We start from the raw sequence: 13456 nt of genomic DNA on the forward strand, positions 1-13456 counted from the left end.
GTTTGCTTATGGATTTTTAAGGGAGAATTCCGGAAATTTTTTGCAAAATTTTCTTTTCTGTTTCTCGAGGTCACCGGAAAAAAAAAACCTGAATAAAATCGGTACTACATAGCTCAAGTTGCTGCAGCCAACAGCTAGAGCAGCAAGGCAGCTACAGTGCTACACTCTGGGGTCTTCTTTAAAATCATTAAGAGATTAAGAGTAAAATAGCTGAGGGCACAAAAAGCAGTGTTTGTATGAGTTGGTTGCAGCTAGTCATGCATGTGTGCATTTGTGTGTGTGTGTGTGTGCGTGTGTGTGTGCGTGCGTGTGTGTGTGTGTGCGTGTGTAGGAACTGGCAGTGGGATGAGCCCTCATGTGGGCGTGAGATGTGTGTGGTGCTGCACCAGCGCCCCTCTCAGGTGGGCGGGGTCAACTACAAGTGGAACGACATCAGCTGCAACCTCAGACACAACTTCATCTGCAAATACTCAGACGGTAAGCTGGGGGCACACACACACAGACACACACACACACACACACACCATACACACATAGACACACACAGACTCTCTCTCTTCCTCTCTCTCTCTCACTCTCACATACACACACACACACACACACACACACTCACACCATACCTGTCAACACTCCCGTTTTTCCCGGGTTTTTCCCGTATTTCAAGGTCATCTCCCAGCACCCTCCCGTTTTGTTATTTCTCCCGGAAAACTCCCGTAATTTGCATGGCCATCAAACTTCATTTTAAAATCATTGATCCATTCAGGTTGCCAGATTGTGTATGAAATACACCCTACACATACACGATCACTTAGTTTCAATTTCAACCGTTTTGTCATAGGCTAAAACCTGGCAAACCAAAACCCAAATAAGGAAGCGGGTGCCGACTGCGCAGCCTGAGTCTCGTCGTAAGCAAGCGGGCTAGTTGAATGGCCTACTCCAGAACTAGCTGTTGTGAAATTGTTGGGAATTGAATTGATTAACACATCACATAAACTGTTATTGAGTGTTGTTGATACACTGAACTTGTGCCCTCGGAACCAAATCTGACAGCTGCAGCTTTGGAGTTTTGGAAGTAGGTTGCAGGAAGGCAGCTGGTGGATACATAACTGGCATGCGTAAGGTAATGGTAAGGTAACGACCTAAGCAACGACCGAAATGCAGTGTTGAAACACGTGTATGAAACGTATTACATATGCAAACACAGATCCGGTATAAACACTGACCCCCCCCCGAAAAAAATCTTCCGTTTTTGGAAAGCTAAATGTTGACAGGTATGACTCACACACTCACACTCACACACACACACAGACCAAGTGTGTGTCACAAGTAAATTAGGCATATTCACCAGTCAGCAGCATGATGCTGACACATCTCTAGCCATGTGATTGTGTGTGTGTGTGTGTGTGTGTGTTAACTGTCTCTCTTCCCCTTTCTCTCTCAGAAAAGAAATATGAGGTCATCATCACTCCGGCCCCCTCAGCGGTCAACCCAGGTATGGTAATGCATAACCGTCATGCACTCTATGTTATAAAACATGTGAATGTTTGTCCCTCAGCTTCAGAGGCACTTATACGTGTTATAATATAAAACATGTGAATGTTTGTCCCTCAGCTTCAAAGTGTACTTCTATGTGTTAAAAAAACATGTGAATGTTTGTCCCTCAGCTTCAGAGGCACTTCTACGTGTTATAAAATATGTGAATGTTTGTCTGAACATTCGAGTGCTCCTCTGTGTCATTCTCTGCTGTTCTGACTCACCTTGAGGACAAAGGTGTCTGGTCCAGTAGGTGTTTAAAACACACACACACACACACACACACACACACACACACACACAAACACACACACACACACACAGACACACACACACACACACATTTTCTGATTTAGTGCTATTAGCAAGATTCTAAGCACAATAATTGGTAGATCTGCTCAGTGCTCATACATGCCACATCATGGCTTATTATACGGCTCTTCACAATGCAAGTAGAACCCCAAAGTTCTACCGGACATTATTTTCATCTAAGGACCTCTGAATAATGACCGCTGTCAATGGCAACGGATTTTCATTCAAAAGTGAAGGCAGACGTTGATCAGCGGTGTTCTAAAGAATGTTTGATTGAAGTTCAGCATGTGTTTTGCGAACTATTTGTTTCTCAGCAAAAGCCACAACGAAACGGTAACAAATAAATATAAAGAGACATATGGTGGAGTTTATTTTTTCGTTTTGGCAAGTAGCCGTATAATAAGCGGGATAATGTATAGAACGCCGGTCATTATTGGGAAAATAATTCCCTTCAGGGCGAAGCAAGACCCCTTACTTATCCCTTACTTAGTTCATGCATGAGAAGGCCGTGAATGGATGCCGTTCCGCCACGCACTCACAGACTGAACAACAGACAACAAGCAGCCCACTCCCCCGGTCGTTATTACACTAATGCGCTTCTAACATCTGCTTATCTGTAGCTCCGGAGGTAGAGCACGCTCTGTTCTATCAGATAGAGCGTTTATCAGCGACTAAAAGCACAGAAGAACGCCACATGCCAGACAGAGTCCTCAGCCAACTCAACACACACACACACACACATTTTGCCACGTTTGCCCAGCCACACACCAGACAAAGTCCTCTGCCACCACGACACACACACACACAGTTTGCCCAGTTTTCCTAAAGCTGCCAGCTGAGCAGTAAAGGGAAGTGCAGCTGCTTCTTCCAGCTGTGTGAATCAGCGTGTGATGGGTTGGGTTAGGATGTGTGTGTGGGATGCAGCTTATCAGGCTTGTGCTGTGTGTGTGTGTGTGTGTGTGTGTGTGTGTGTGTGTGTGTGTGTATGTGGCCAAGTTTGACCTGAGTGTTTCTGTTTTTAGAGGCTCCAGTTATCTCTGTGACACCGAATCAACGCACCGTCACCGGGGACGACAGGGATGTGAGAGCTGGTGTCTCTGAGTCATCAGGTAACTATAGAAACCCTCCAGTCAACTCCACTCCATTTAAATCTTGCACTGACTTTTATTATACATCAGGGCCACATCGGAGCCACATCAGGGCCGCATCATGGCCACATATGAATCAGATCAGGGCCAGTTCTGAGGCAGACCCTAATAGAGGGTGAGGTGTGTTTCTAATTGAATGTGAGGTGTTTCTAATTAAGGGTGAGGTGTGTTTCTAATTGAGGGTGTGGTGTGTTTTAGGCCAGTTATTTCTCTGACAGACAAGACCTTCACAGGTTTCAAACCCTGAGAACGAGAAAGCGTTTGCCTCCCCATTGTCTGGCTGATAGCCTGTCTGTATTATCCTAAATAGCAGATGTGGTGGAGCAACTCTAATGTCACTTCCTCCTGAACCAGCCGCTTTGGGAAAAAATGTCTGTTAAATACCAGTCTATCGACTGAAACCCTGCCCACAATGCTGCATCAATGTTAAGGTCGTGCCCAGCTCAAGAGAGGAAAGTTGAAGTTCAAACATCATACTGGACGACGGTGTCAGAATAATTCATGTTTTATTCAGTAGAGAAGATTCCTCACATGGTAGACTCCTTTATTCCTTTAAACTGAGGTGTAAGTAAGCGTTACAAGTTCTGAATCAGTGTGTGGTGTAAGTGAGGTGTAAGTAAGCGTTACAAGTTCTGAATCAGTGTGTGGTGTAAGTGAGGTGTAAGTGGTGTGAGTGAGTGTTGTGTGTTAAATACGTGATGAATGTCCTGAATAAGTGTGAGGTGTGACTGAGGTGTAAGTAAGCGTTGTGTGTTAAATGTCCTGAATCAGTGTGTGCCTAAGTGTGTTGTAACTGAGGTTTCTAAAACGGAAAGATCCCGTCCTTCCAATTGGCTGAATCGCGTTCGATGCCGTTGTAAAATGCAGCATAAACATACACCTTGACCGCATTTCATTCTGCGCTACCATAACTTTTTTTTTTGTGATCAAATGTTTTTATTAGGTAATGTCACACAGGGTTATAAAAACACCATCATATTGTCATATTATAATTCCTAATTACACACAATATGCCCAAGACATAGGAACGAGTCCCAGGACAAAAAACACGGAGAAGAAAGACAGGAATGAGGGAGACATAAAAACACCACAACATCAAAAACATAAACAAGCACACAACAATGGACAAGCACAGACACACAGACAAAACAAAAAAGAAAAGAAAAAAACACTTATACACTTATAGAGGGACAAATATTACACAGATCAGAAACCAAAGCAGAAAGGATTAGCATAGGCCTACAGCAGCCGTTTTAAAGATTCTGCAATATTTTGACAAGTGTCTTGTGCCTTTTCTGACGCTCTATTGATTTGTGCTGTAGAGAGCTTCATATAGATGACATCCAAGAAAAGGAGAGTCCATGTCCGTACAGACAGATCATGAGGTGGTTTCCAGTGAGTTAAAAACCATTTTTCTTAGCAGCTGTTAAGTCCAGCATATACAGCACGCTTCAGCACTTTGGAGACATTCAAGGCTGACAGGTCGTTCAGAATCAAAACACTAATAGTAACAGGTACAGTGTTATTAATCAAGGTAGATAGATTGGATGCAATATTGTTTCAAAACGGATGGATAGGAGAGCAATCCCAGATCATATGGAGATATGTACCTTGAGCTTTTAGTGGGCAGAAAGTACATAAAGGACTATTGATTATTTTCATGTGATGCATTTTCACAGGGGTAAGGTAAGTCCTATAAACGAAATTGTAATGGATCTGCTGGTGGTCTGGATTGCGTGAGACTTCTGTGATGTTAGACCATACATCATGCCAATCAATTTCGTCAACCAGATCTGGGCAATCACGCTCCCAAATCCTTTCTACAGGGAAGCCAAAGCGGTGAGGCATCACCAGAAACTAATAAGGCCTAGACACCATACCCTTGGTTTTTGACTGTACAGAAAAGAATTGCCTGATTGGATGGGTGGGCAGAGATCCTTGCCAGGGAACACCATATGCTTTAAGTGCTGATCTTAATTGAAGGTAAAAGAAAAAAGAGGAACGTGGCAGACTCCGCTAGCGCGTAATGCCTAACAACACCCCTTAGCTGTTGTAAAATCAGTGTAACCTATGGCCTCTCGGGACTTATTGCTTAAGTAAGTGTGGTGTAACTGAGGTGCGTTGTGTGTTAAATGTCCTGAGTCAGTGTGTGGTGTAATGAGATGTAAGTGAGGTGTAAGTGAGGTGTGAGTGAGTGTTGTGTGTTAAATAAGTGATGAATGTGCTGAATAAGTTTGCGGTGGAAGTGAGTGATCTTTGTGTTGTGTTGTGTTTCCACAGTGTCTTCCACAGATACGACCCTCAACATCCTGCTCATCACCATCCCCCTCCTGCTGCTGGTGCTACTGCTGGGCTCTGGCCTCTTCTGCTACAGGCTCATGGCCAACAGGTGAGACAGGGACCAACAGGTGTGCTTTACCTGTCTTACCTTCATGTGGAAGAGAGGTGTGTTTAACTTGTCTTACCTTCCTGTGGAAGAGAGGTGAAGTCCTTCTGCTACAGGCTCATGGCCAACAGTTGAGACAGGGACCACAGGTGTGTCTTACCTTCCTGTGGAAGAGAGGTGTGTTAAACGAGTGTATTTAACCTGTCTTACCTTCCTGTGGAAGAGAGGTCAGACAGGAAGACTGTTTAATGTGTGTCAGAGCTGCAGAGGTCCTGTTGCATCAGAGGTGAGTGGAGGAGAGAGGGAGGGATTATGAGCTCCAGGGAGCGATAAGGTGTCTCACTCACCTGCTGTAAAGCTCAGGTGTCACCTCTATGATAACATGTCTGCTGCTTTGAAGTTCAGGTGTGAGAACACCTCTGCCTTTGAGTGTGTGTGTGTGTGTGTGTGTGTGTGTGTGTGTGTGTGTGTGTGTGTGTGTGTGTGTGTGTGTGTGTGTGTGTGTGTGTGTGTGTGTGTGTGTGCGTTGTGTGTGAGTGTGTGAGTGTGTGTGTGCGCGCGTGCCCTGGAGCACAGACGTGTTCAAGGTTTTTGCAGGTTAACCTAATGGTCTAATGGCCCAACTCTTATGAAGTTAGAGAACAGGTTAGCTGCTGTTGGTTTAGACCCCTGAGTGTATGACTGCTAAACGGGTGTGGGTAAATACATGCATTATGTATTTTACATAACTTTTACATTTACATAACTGTGACATACTGTTATAATGACACATTTTTTGTTCTAAGCTGAATTTGAAATGTGTGTGTGTGTGTGTGTGTGTGTGTGTGTTTGTGGGGTAGGAGGAAGGAGCCGTCGGAGCCCATCTATGCCAAGCCAGGCCAGTGGGTCACAGTGGGCAGCAGTGACAGTGCAGGCATCCTCTTCTCACAGCAGGGGGCACCATTGAGCAGCCAGCGCCCCCCTGGTCACAACAGCCCCTCGTTTGGCATCTCTGCCCCTCAGGGGGCACCACTGAGTGCCCGCCGTCCCTGTGCCCCATCCAGCGGTCAGTATGAGGACTACGAGAATGTCCCCAGCAGCAAGGAGCAGGCCAGTGGCTTCGTCACCAACGACATCTACGAGAGCTGCAGGAACCCCAGTGCTGTGGAGGCAGGCTGGGTGGATAATGAGATTTATGGATATTAAACACACACACAGACACACACACACACACACACACACACACACAAACACACAACTCAGAGATGTTGAACACTCTATCTCTCACATACACAAACACACTCTCTCACACACACTCACACACACACACACAGTAACACTCAAACACACACTTCACAGATGAACTCTCTCACATGCTCACATAACATACACTGCTCACACATACACATAGTACAGATAGGGAATGCTGTCTCACATGCACACACACACACACCCAACCGTCAGGGTCAGGGTGCTAAAAGCGCTGAGATGTTCCTACAACCACCTCTCACACACACACACACACACACACACACACACACACACACACACACGTCCTGCCGTCCTCTTCCTGTGTGGAGCCCCATGTCCTGGAACGGGCCGATCCAAGCACACACACCCATGGCAACACCGTGACCCATAACCCCTCACCATGTTCTACCTCCGTGTGTGTGTGTGTGTGTGTGTGTGTGTGTGTGGTCTCTCTAGGGAGCCTTGCAGCTGAACCCACATCAGCGAGAACAAGAACTGTGTGTGTATGTGTGTGTGTTTGTATGTGTGTCTGTGTGTGTGTGTGTGTGTGTGTGTGTGTGTGTGTGTGTGTGTGTGTGTGTGTGTGTGTGGTCTCTCTAGGGAGCCTTGCGGCTGAACCCACATCAGCGAGAACAAGAACTGTGTGTGTGTGTGTGTTTGTATGTGTGTGTGTGTGTGTGTGTGTGTGTGTGTGTGTGTGTGTGTGTGTGTGTGTGTGCTGCCACTCTGCGGGTGCAGAGTAGGATCGTAGCTCGATGCACATGAACATGGAGAGTTTCTTATCAAATCCACTATTTTCAGTTGTGCTGCCTTTTAACTCAATTACGCTTGACATCTAGTGGCTGGTACTTTATCAAGATACTTTATTTCCTGAATTATAGTAGTCAAAAACAGTGTGATGATCTGCAAGGTATTGTAAAAGTTAATATGATATTTGTATATTACTGAAAAAATATGAAGCTAACAGAGGAATTCTTTTCCATGAAATACTTTTTATTGCTTGATGTTGTCTTGCTTTGCTGACTTAATTATTTTTTTATTGCATTGCATATAAAATAAAGCCTAAAGCGACCAAACTGGATTCTGTGTAGGACTGTGTTGTGAGTTTTCCATCAGTTCACCAGACACCAGCCCCTTCTACAGAAGCACATGACAGGATTTTCACAGCATGCACTACGAAAGCAGGTTACTAGACCCAGAGGATGCAAAAAGGACGAGTCTACTGTTCCAGGTGAATTCTCCAGAAGGTGGCGCTGTGGGGTATTTAGCCCAGAGGTGAGGTCAAATCAACCTGGCCATTAGCTTTGAGTGCTGCCGTGCCATGCTGATAAGAAACGGTGCGTTGGCACGGCTCTATCCGAGATCAGCAAGAATTTAAACAGATAGACGTTGACCCGAAACGCTTGGCCCGATATAGAGCCAATCGCGTGCAGGTCTATAGCTGTTTGTCGCCAATGAGCTGCCACTTGAGAAATCAAATATATGTGGCGTATCTGCGCTGGAAAGCAACATGGCTCAAATATGCACACAATTCCTCTGTGCTTTGCAATAAATGAAGAGCTATAGCCTAGTCCTTTGCTATGCACTCGTCAGCTCCACACTGCCTGTCGGTGTAACAGCATGTTGCTCATGCATTAAAACAGGGATTTATTAAGCATGACTCAGTGGGGGCATTTTTCCCTGCGACACTGATGACATAATGATGACAGAATGCAAGTTCTAACCTACTTTCACCACAGCAATACCATTCTTTACCACACGGTGCCGCTTGATGTCCATATAAACAACTTGCGGCTGTACTGGTAGCTTGGCGCGGTATGCCCAAATCAAAGGTAGGCTAATATGCGAAAATACATTTTTAAAAAGGACCCAACGTTAAGCTACAACCATCAACTAATTTTGATGGATATCGTAACCTGTTACATTTTGTCAAGATGAAGAGCTATTGAATAACAGGAGTTGCTTATTTCCACATTTTAACTCTGAGATGGGATTATCTGCATATTTTTAAGACTCCAACGCTACGGGGAGATCACAGGAATTTAAATGCATGCAGCATAAAGTCACTGGGGGTTTGAGATATGTAATTAGTAGACAACATCGGTGATAAGATGTGCATGTTTATTTCTAATAAATACTGACACGCATTGCACAAAACTCCCACAGGAGAACGCGCTCAATCAAGGCCGGTTTTAGCCCTCCGAAAATATATATGACTGGATCCCCCGCCTCCACCCGTTCTTGGAAAACCGTGGAAACAAAGGACTTCACGACGCCTGCTGTCGGCAAAACTTCACAGCTAGCTATCAACTCCAGCGCGGCCGCGCAAACACAACGACAGTTTTCAGGATAGCAGTGCTGGTGGCTGACGTAAGAGGTGGGTCTGGTCGTCTTGGTAACGAATTGGCACTGAAGTGTGGAAGTGCTTCAAAGGCCCCCCCTCCTGTCCCGCCCCCTCTACAAATACCTCCAGAGCCTCTGACGTCAATGCACGTCAGTCAGAGAACATGATGCCTCCTGCAAGTCAACTCGTGTACTCTCGCTAATAGAGCTGAAATATTATAGCTCTATTGTATTGGAAAAGGGAGCCGTGACACACCACCTAAACTCCTAAACGTACTGATTCTTTTTTGTCGGACTGTGGAGGGCTGCCAACAACCAAGCTGGCCTGCCGATCGGGAATTTTACTTTGTCTATTTTCAATAGACACATTCTAGCGGGCGGTTTGTTTCCCCCCGTCCGCCTTATCTGGAGGCGCGAGTCGCAGGTCCCTATCTCATCTGGCCAAGCCTCGCATTCAGAACAGCATGGTCATGGCTGACTGTGTCCAAAAGCCGATGCTTCGGGGTCCTGTGCGAGTTGGCTTCTACGACATCGAGCGTACGTTGGGAAAGGGGAATTTCGCTGTCGTGAAGCTGGCCAGACATCGCATTACTAAGACGGAGGTGAGAAAAGCTAAAGAAATGCAGAACTATTGACATTACCCATGATGTGCCTTCTGACAAACAGTCCGTATCTAGTTTAAGGCACGTTACGTATTCCAAAGTGCACGGCATGTTTGCGCTCCTCGAACTCGCATGCACGCCTCAAACAGGTCAGAAAAGGCTGCCTGGTTCCAGTTGCCCCAGTAAAGTTCGCATGGTGTCCAAGCAGACCCATCTCCATGTGCTGCAGAGGCAACTATTTGTAACACAGACGGAATCGGCTGTGATGCAACTTTAATAAGTAGTTTTTCATGCTGGAGTTCGTTAAGTTTTTATTATCATAACTGTTTCATAGGTAGCCTACTTAGACTTTCAAATGCCTCATGTACATTTGTAGCTGTAAATGTAGGCCATACTTGTCAGACACAGAAATGATTACATAACTCTGTGATCTGATATATAGTTTGAGATTAGTGTGCGTAAGTGTGTGTCCATTCCATTGTGGGTAACGGAGCTTGACATGCATTGCGCAAGAAGACGCATTTGTGTGTCCAAACACCTAATCTTGTCATTGTTAGTGCAGGGTGCCTCACACAGCTCATACAACACCTGCTGTGTGTGTGTGTGTGTGTGTGTGTGATGCATGAAGAGAAGCCATATGAGTGTGTTTAGTGTGTGTGTCTGCGTGTCTGTTTGTACTTGTGTGTGTTTGTGTGTGTGCTTGCCAAGCTGAAGTGTGTCGCTGTAGTCACATACACACACACACACACACACACACACACACTCCTGGGGTCATCAGTGTGAGTGTGAGAGCCACGAGGAGCTGCTGTGCTGGGCTGAGCATGGGGCCAGCAAGTGTTTGAAGTCGGGCCAGATTCAGTGCATCAGTGCAGATGTCCGGGGGGAGGGTTGGTGTTGGGAGAGATTCTGCACCATGTTTGTTTGAGTAGAACGCTCAGTCAGGGGGTAAAGGCAACAGGTCTGCAGCTGCCACAGGTGGAGTGTGTGTGTGTGTGTGTGTGTGTGTGAGGAGCGTGCTGTGTTCCCTTTGATGTTCGGACAGTATGTGCTTAGTGTGCCAGGCAGTCCTGAGCTCCTCTTACAGTGTATGACGAGGCTGCAGGGGTTGAGGCAAATGGACATTTGGTGTGTCTCTAGCCCTTTTCACACAGAGATCATGCAAAATTTGAACGTGTAGTTTGGTGTCTCTGACTGAACGTGTAGTTTGGTGGTGTCTGACTCGATGTGTATTGTAATTTGGTGTCTGACTGCATATGTAGTTTGGTGTCTGACTAAACGTGTCTCTGGGACAAAATATTGAAATGACAAGATATCGTATGGTTTATTTTTACAATTCATTATCAATATGCATTTTATTACTGAAGTCTTACGTTCATTTAGAAGCATCAGCCTGAAACGTGTGTAAGTGTGTTTTGCAGTGAGTTGTAGTCTAGTCTGCAGTGAGCTGTAAGTGTGTTTTGCAGTGAGTTGTAGTCTAGTCTGCAGTTTGATGTGCCGACTGAAACCCAGAGCGTGGGATAGTTGGAGAAGCAGAGCACTGCGCCTGCTGCTGGTTAGACAGAAAGACTCTACATTAGTGCGTTTGATAAGAGAAGAATAAACAGATTAAATAAACGAGACGATCAGATAAGGAGCTGGAACTAGTTTATGAAGGAGCTCAACGGAAAACCTGTCCCTGGTTGTCATGGTGCCCTCTCTCTCAAGACATTGCCTAGACTTGACCTCCAAGCCATTATAGATAGCCAATAGATCTAATTTCCAAAGCTGCATCTCATCTGGCAGTGAGTCTGTGTGTGTGTGTGTGTGTGTGTGTGGGAAGAAGACACCAGTGGCCCAGGTTATCCCATGTGTCTGCAGAGGATTTGCTGCAGGTCCAGATGGGGCGGCGGTGCGTGGGTCGTGTTGCCAGCGGCGACGGCAGCAAGCCAGCTCAGGGCAAGGACGAGGCTGGGAGAGCCGCAGTGACGCACGCAGGAGCAAAGGTCACCTGTGTGCCGGTGACACTGAGCTGGCGTCAGGACTCGGGAGCGGAGCGGGACGCCGGCCAATCAGATCAGAGCACAGACGGTCACTGTCGCGTCGCCGCTCGTATCATCACACACTCCCAGCACCAGCCTCCAGCAGGCTCGTGTTGCTATGGAGACGCCATCACCTGTCACCTGCGTCCCGCATGACCAGAGTTTTATGTCTCTTTTGCAGGTGGCCATTAAGATCATAGACAAGACCCAGCTCGACGCAGTGAACTTGGAGAAGATCTACAGGGAGGTCCAGATCATGAAGATGCTGGACCACCCACACATCATCAAGCTATACCAGGTGAACACTAAAGATCACTAAAGATCTGTGTGTGCGTGTGTGTCTGTGTTTGTGAGTGGGTCTTTGTGTGTTTGTGTGTGTGTGTGTGTGTGTGTGTGTATGTGTCTGTGTCTGTGTAAGACCATGGTCAGTGTAACGTGCCAGAGCAATCTCCAATCTGCCAACTATGTAACGTAATGTAACTTAAGCCCACGGACGGAATGAGCAGCGGCTGGTCACATCACGTCTGTCTCCTCCCTGGTCACCGTGGCAAATGGAGACAAGCACTGGGGCTCTCCTGGACTGACCTCCGGGTTTACGTAACGCCTCTGTCAGTTTAGAGGAAGTGTGTGTGTACGTTTATGCTTGTTTGGAATGGGGCAGAGCGACTGTGTGCATGTGGGTGTGACAGTTGGTTTGTTTGGAGCGGTGAAGAGGCTGTGTGTGTGTGTGTGTGTGTGTGTGTGTGTGTGTGTGTGTGTGTGTGTGTGTGTGTGTGTGTGTGTGTGTGTGTGTGTGTGTGTGTGTGTGTGTGTGTGTGTGTGTGGGGGTGCGTGTGTATGGGTCAATCCACTTGTTTGAAGTGGGGACAGCGGCTGTGTGTGTGTGGGGTCGGGGATAGTTGGCTTGTCTGGTGCAGGGGAGAGTGACTGTGTTTATGTTGGTGTCATAGTCAGTTTGTTTGGAATGGTGCAGAGTGTGTGCGTGTGTGTGTGTGCGCGTGTGTGTGCGTGTGTGTGTGTGTGTCTGTCGCTCCTGGATAGGGGCCAGACAGGGCTGGATAGTGGAACTCTATCAGCGTCTTCATTCAGACGCCATCGGCCAATTAGTCACTTCCTCTGACCCCATAAACACATGGCCACCCCGCGTGGCTCCACACACACACACACGCGCACATGCACGCACGCGCTCACGCACGCGCACACACACACACACACACACACGCGCGCACATGTACAAACACACACAAACATGTACAAACACACACACACACACATATACATATACAGTACATATACATATACAGATGAGCACACACATGCCCTCGCACAAGCACACACAATACTAATACACAACTTCACACACAAATTACACCCAAGCACTGAGCACACACTATCGCTCATTGTCACATGGTGATGACCTCATCAGTGGCAGCCTGTAACTGTGACCAGAGTCATACTGAGCATTTGAGCAAACAGTGGACTGGTGGAACATTTGCATGGGACACTCGTGGCGTTTGGATAGTTGGCAGATTGGAGATTTGAATGGGAAGTGTGGTGTTTGGATAGTCGCCACATTGGGGATTTGAATGGGAAATGTCTTGTGGTCAGTCTGTCACTAGCATCACGAGCCACTGTCTGGAGCCAGGCTGAGACAAGGTGACATTCGACCTTACACAACCATACAAGTGATAATGGCTGGGGCTTCAAACCCCAGGAGTGAGAAAATGTTTGCCTCCCCATTATCAGGCCGATAGCCCCTGTGTTATCCTCATTCCTGCCCACAATGCCGTCTCAGTGTTGGCCTCAGGGCCAGATCATGAGGGAGTTAAAGTTCAAGCACCTTGCTGGACGCCTGGTATCAGAACAGGAAAAGTTGCAGTAGAC

General features: G+C 46.7%; 2 protein-coding genes across 3 annotated transcripts in view; both read left to right on the plus strand.

The window, feature by feature from the left end:
- laynb (layilin b) overlaps positions 1 to 7690 on the plus strand; it is a 10773-nt gene extending 3083 nt beyond the window's left edge. The window contains exons 3-7 of the mRNA XM_042068671.1: positions 332 to 477; positions 1442 to 1492; positions 2868 to 2954; positions 5274 to 5382; positions 6219 to 7690. Coding sequence (XP_041924605.1) covers positions 332 to 477; positions 1442 to 1492; positions 2868 to 2954; positions 5274 to 5382; positions 6219 to 6564 — 739 coding nt within the window. The 3' untranslated portion in view covers positions 6565 to 7690. The remainder of the gene's footprint in view (positions 1 to 331; positions 478 to 1441; positions 1493 to 2867; positions 2955 to 5273; positions 5383 to 6218) is intronic.
- Positions 7691 to 9032: 1342 nt separating this feature from the next.
- sik2b (salt-inducible kinase 2b) overlaps positions 9033 to 13456 on the plus strand; it is a 46077-nt gene continuing 41653 nt past the window's right edge. Inside the window, exons 1-2 of one of the 2 annotated variants that reach the window (XM_042068667.1) lie at positions 9033 to 9554; positions 11754 to 11870. In XM_042068667.1, coding sequence (XP_041924601.1) covers positions 9417 to 9554; positions 11754 to 11870 — 255 coding nt within the window. In that variant the 5' untranslated portion in view covers positions 9033 to 9416. The remainder of the gene's footprint in view (positions 9555 to 11753; positions 11871 to 13456) is intronic. The other variant, XM_042068668.1, reaches the window with a different exon arrangement.

This window comes from Alosa sapidissima, chromosome 17 (assembly GCF_018492685.1).
Source record: "Alosa sapidissima isolate fAloSap1 chromosome 17, fAloSap1.pri, whole genome shotgun sequence".
In the NCBI taxonomy this organism is placed as follows: Eukaryota; Metazoa; Chordata; class Actinopteri; order Clupeiformes; family Clupeidae; genus Alosa; species Alosa sapidissima.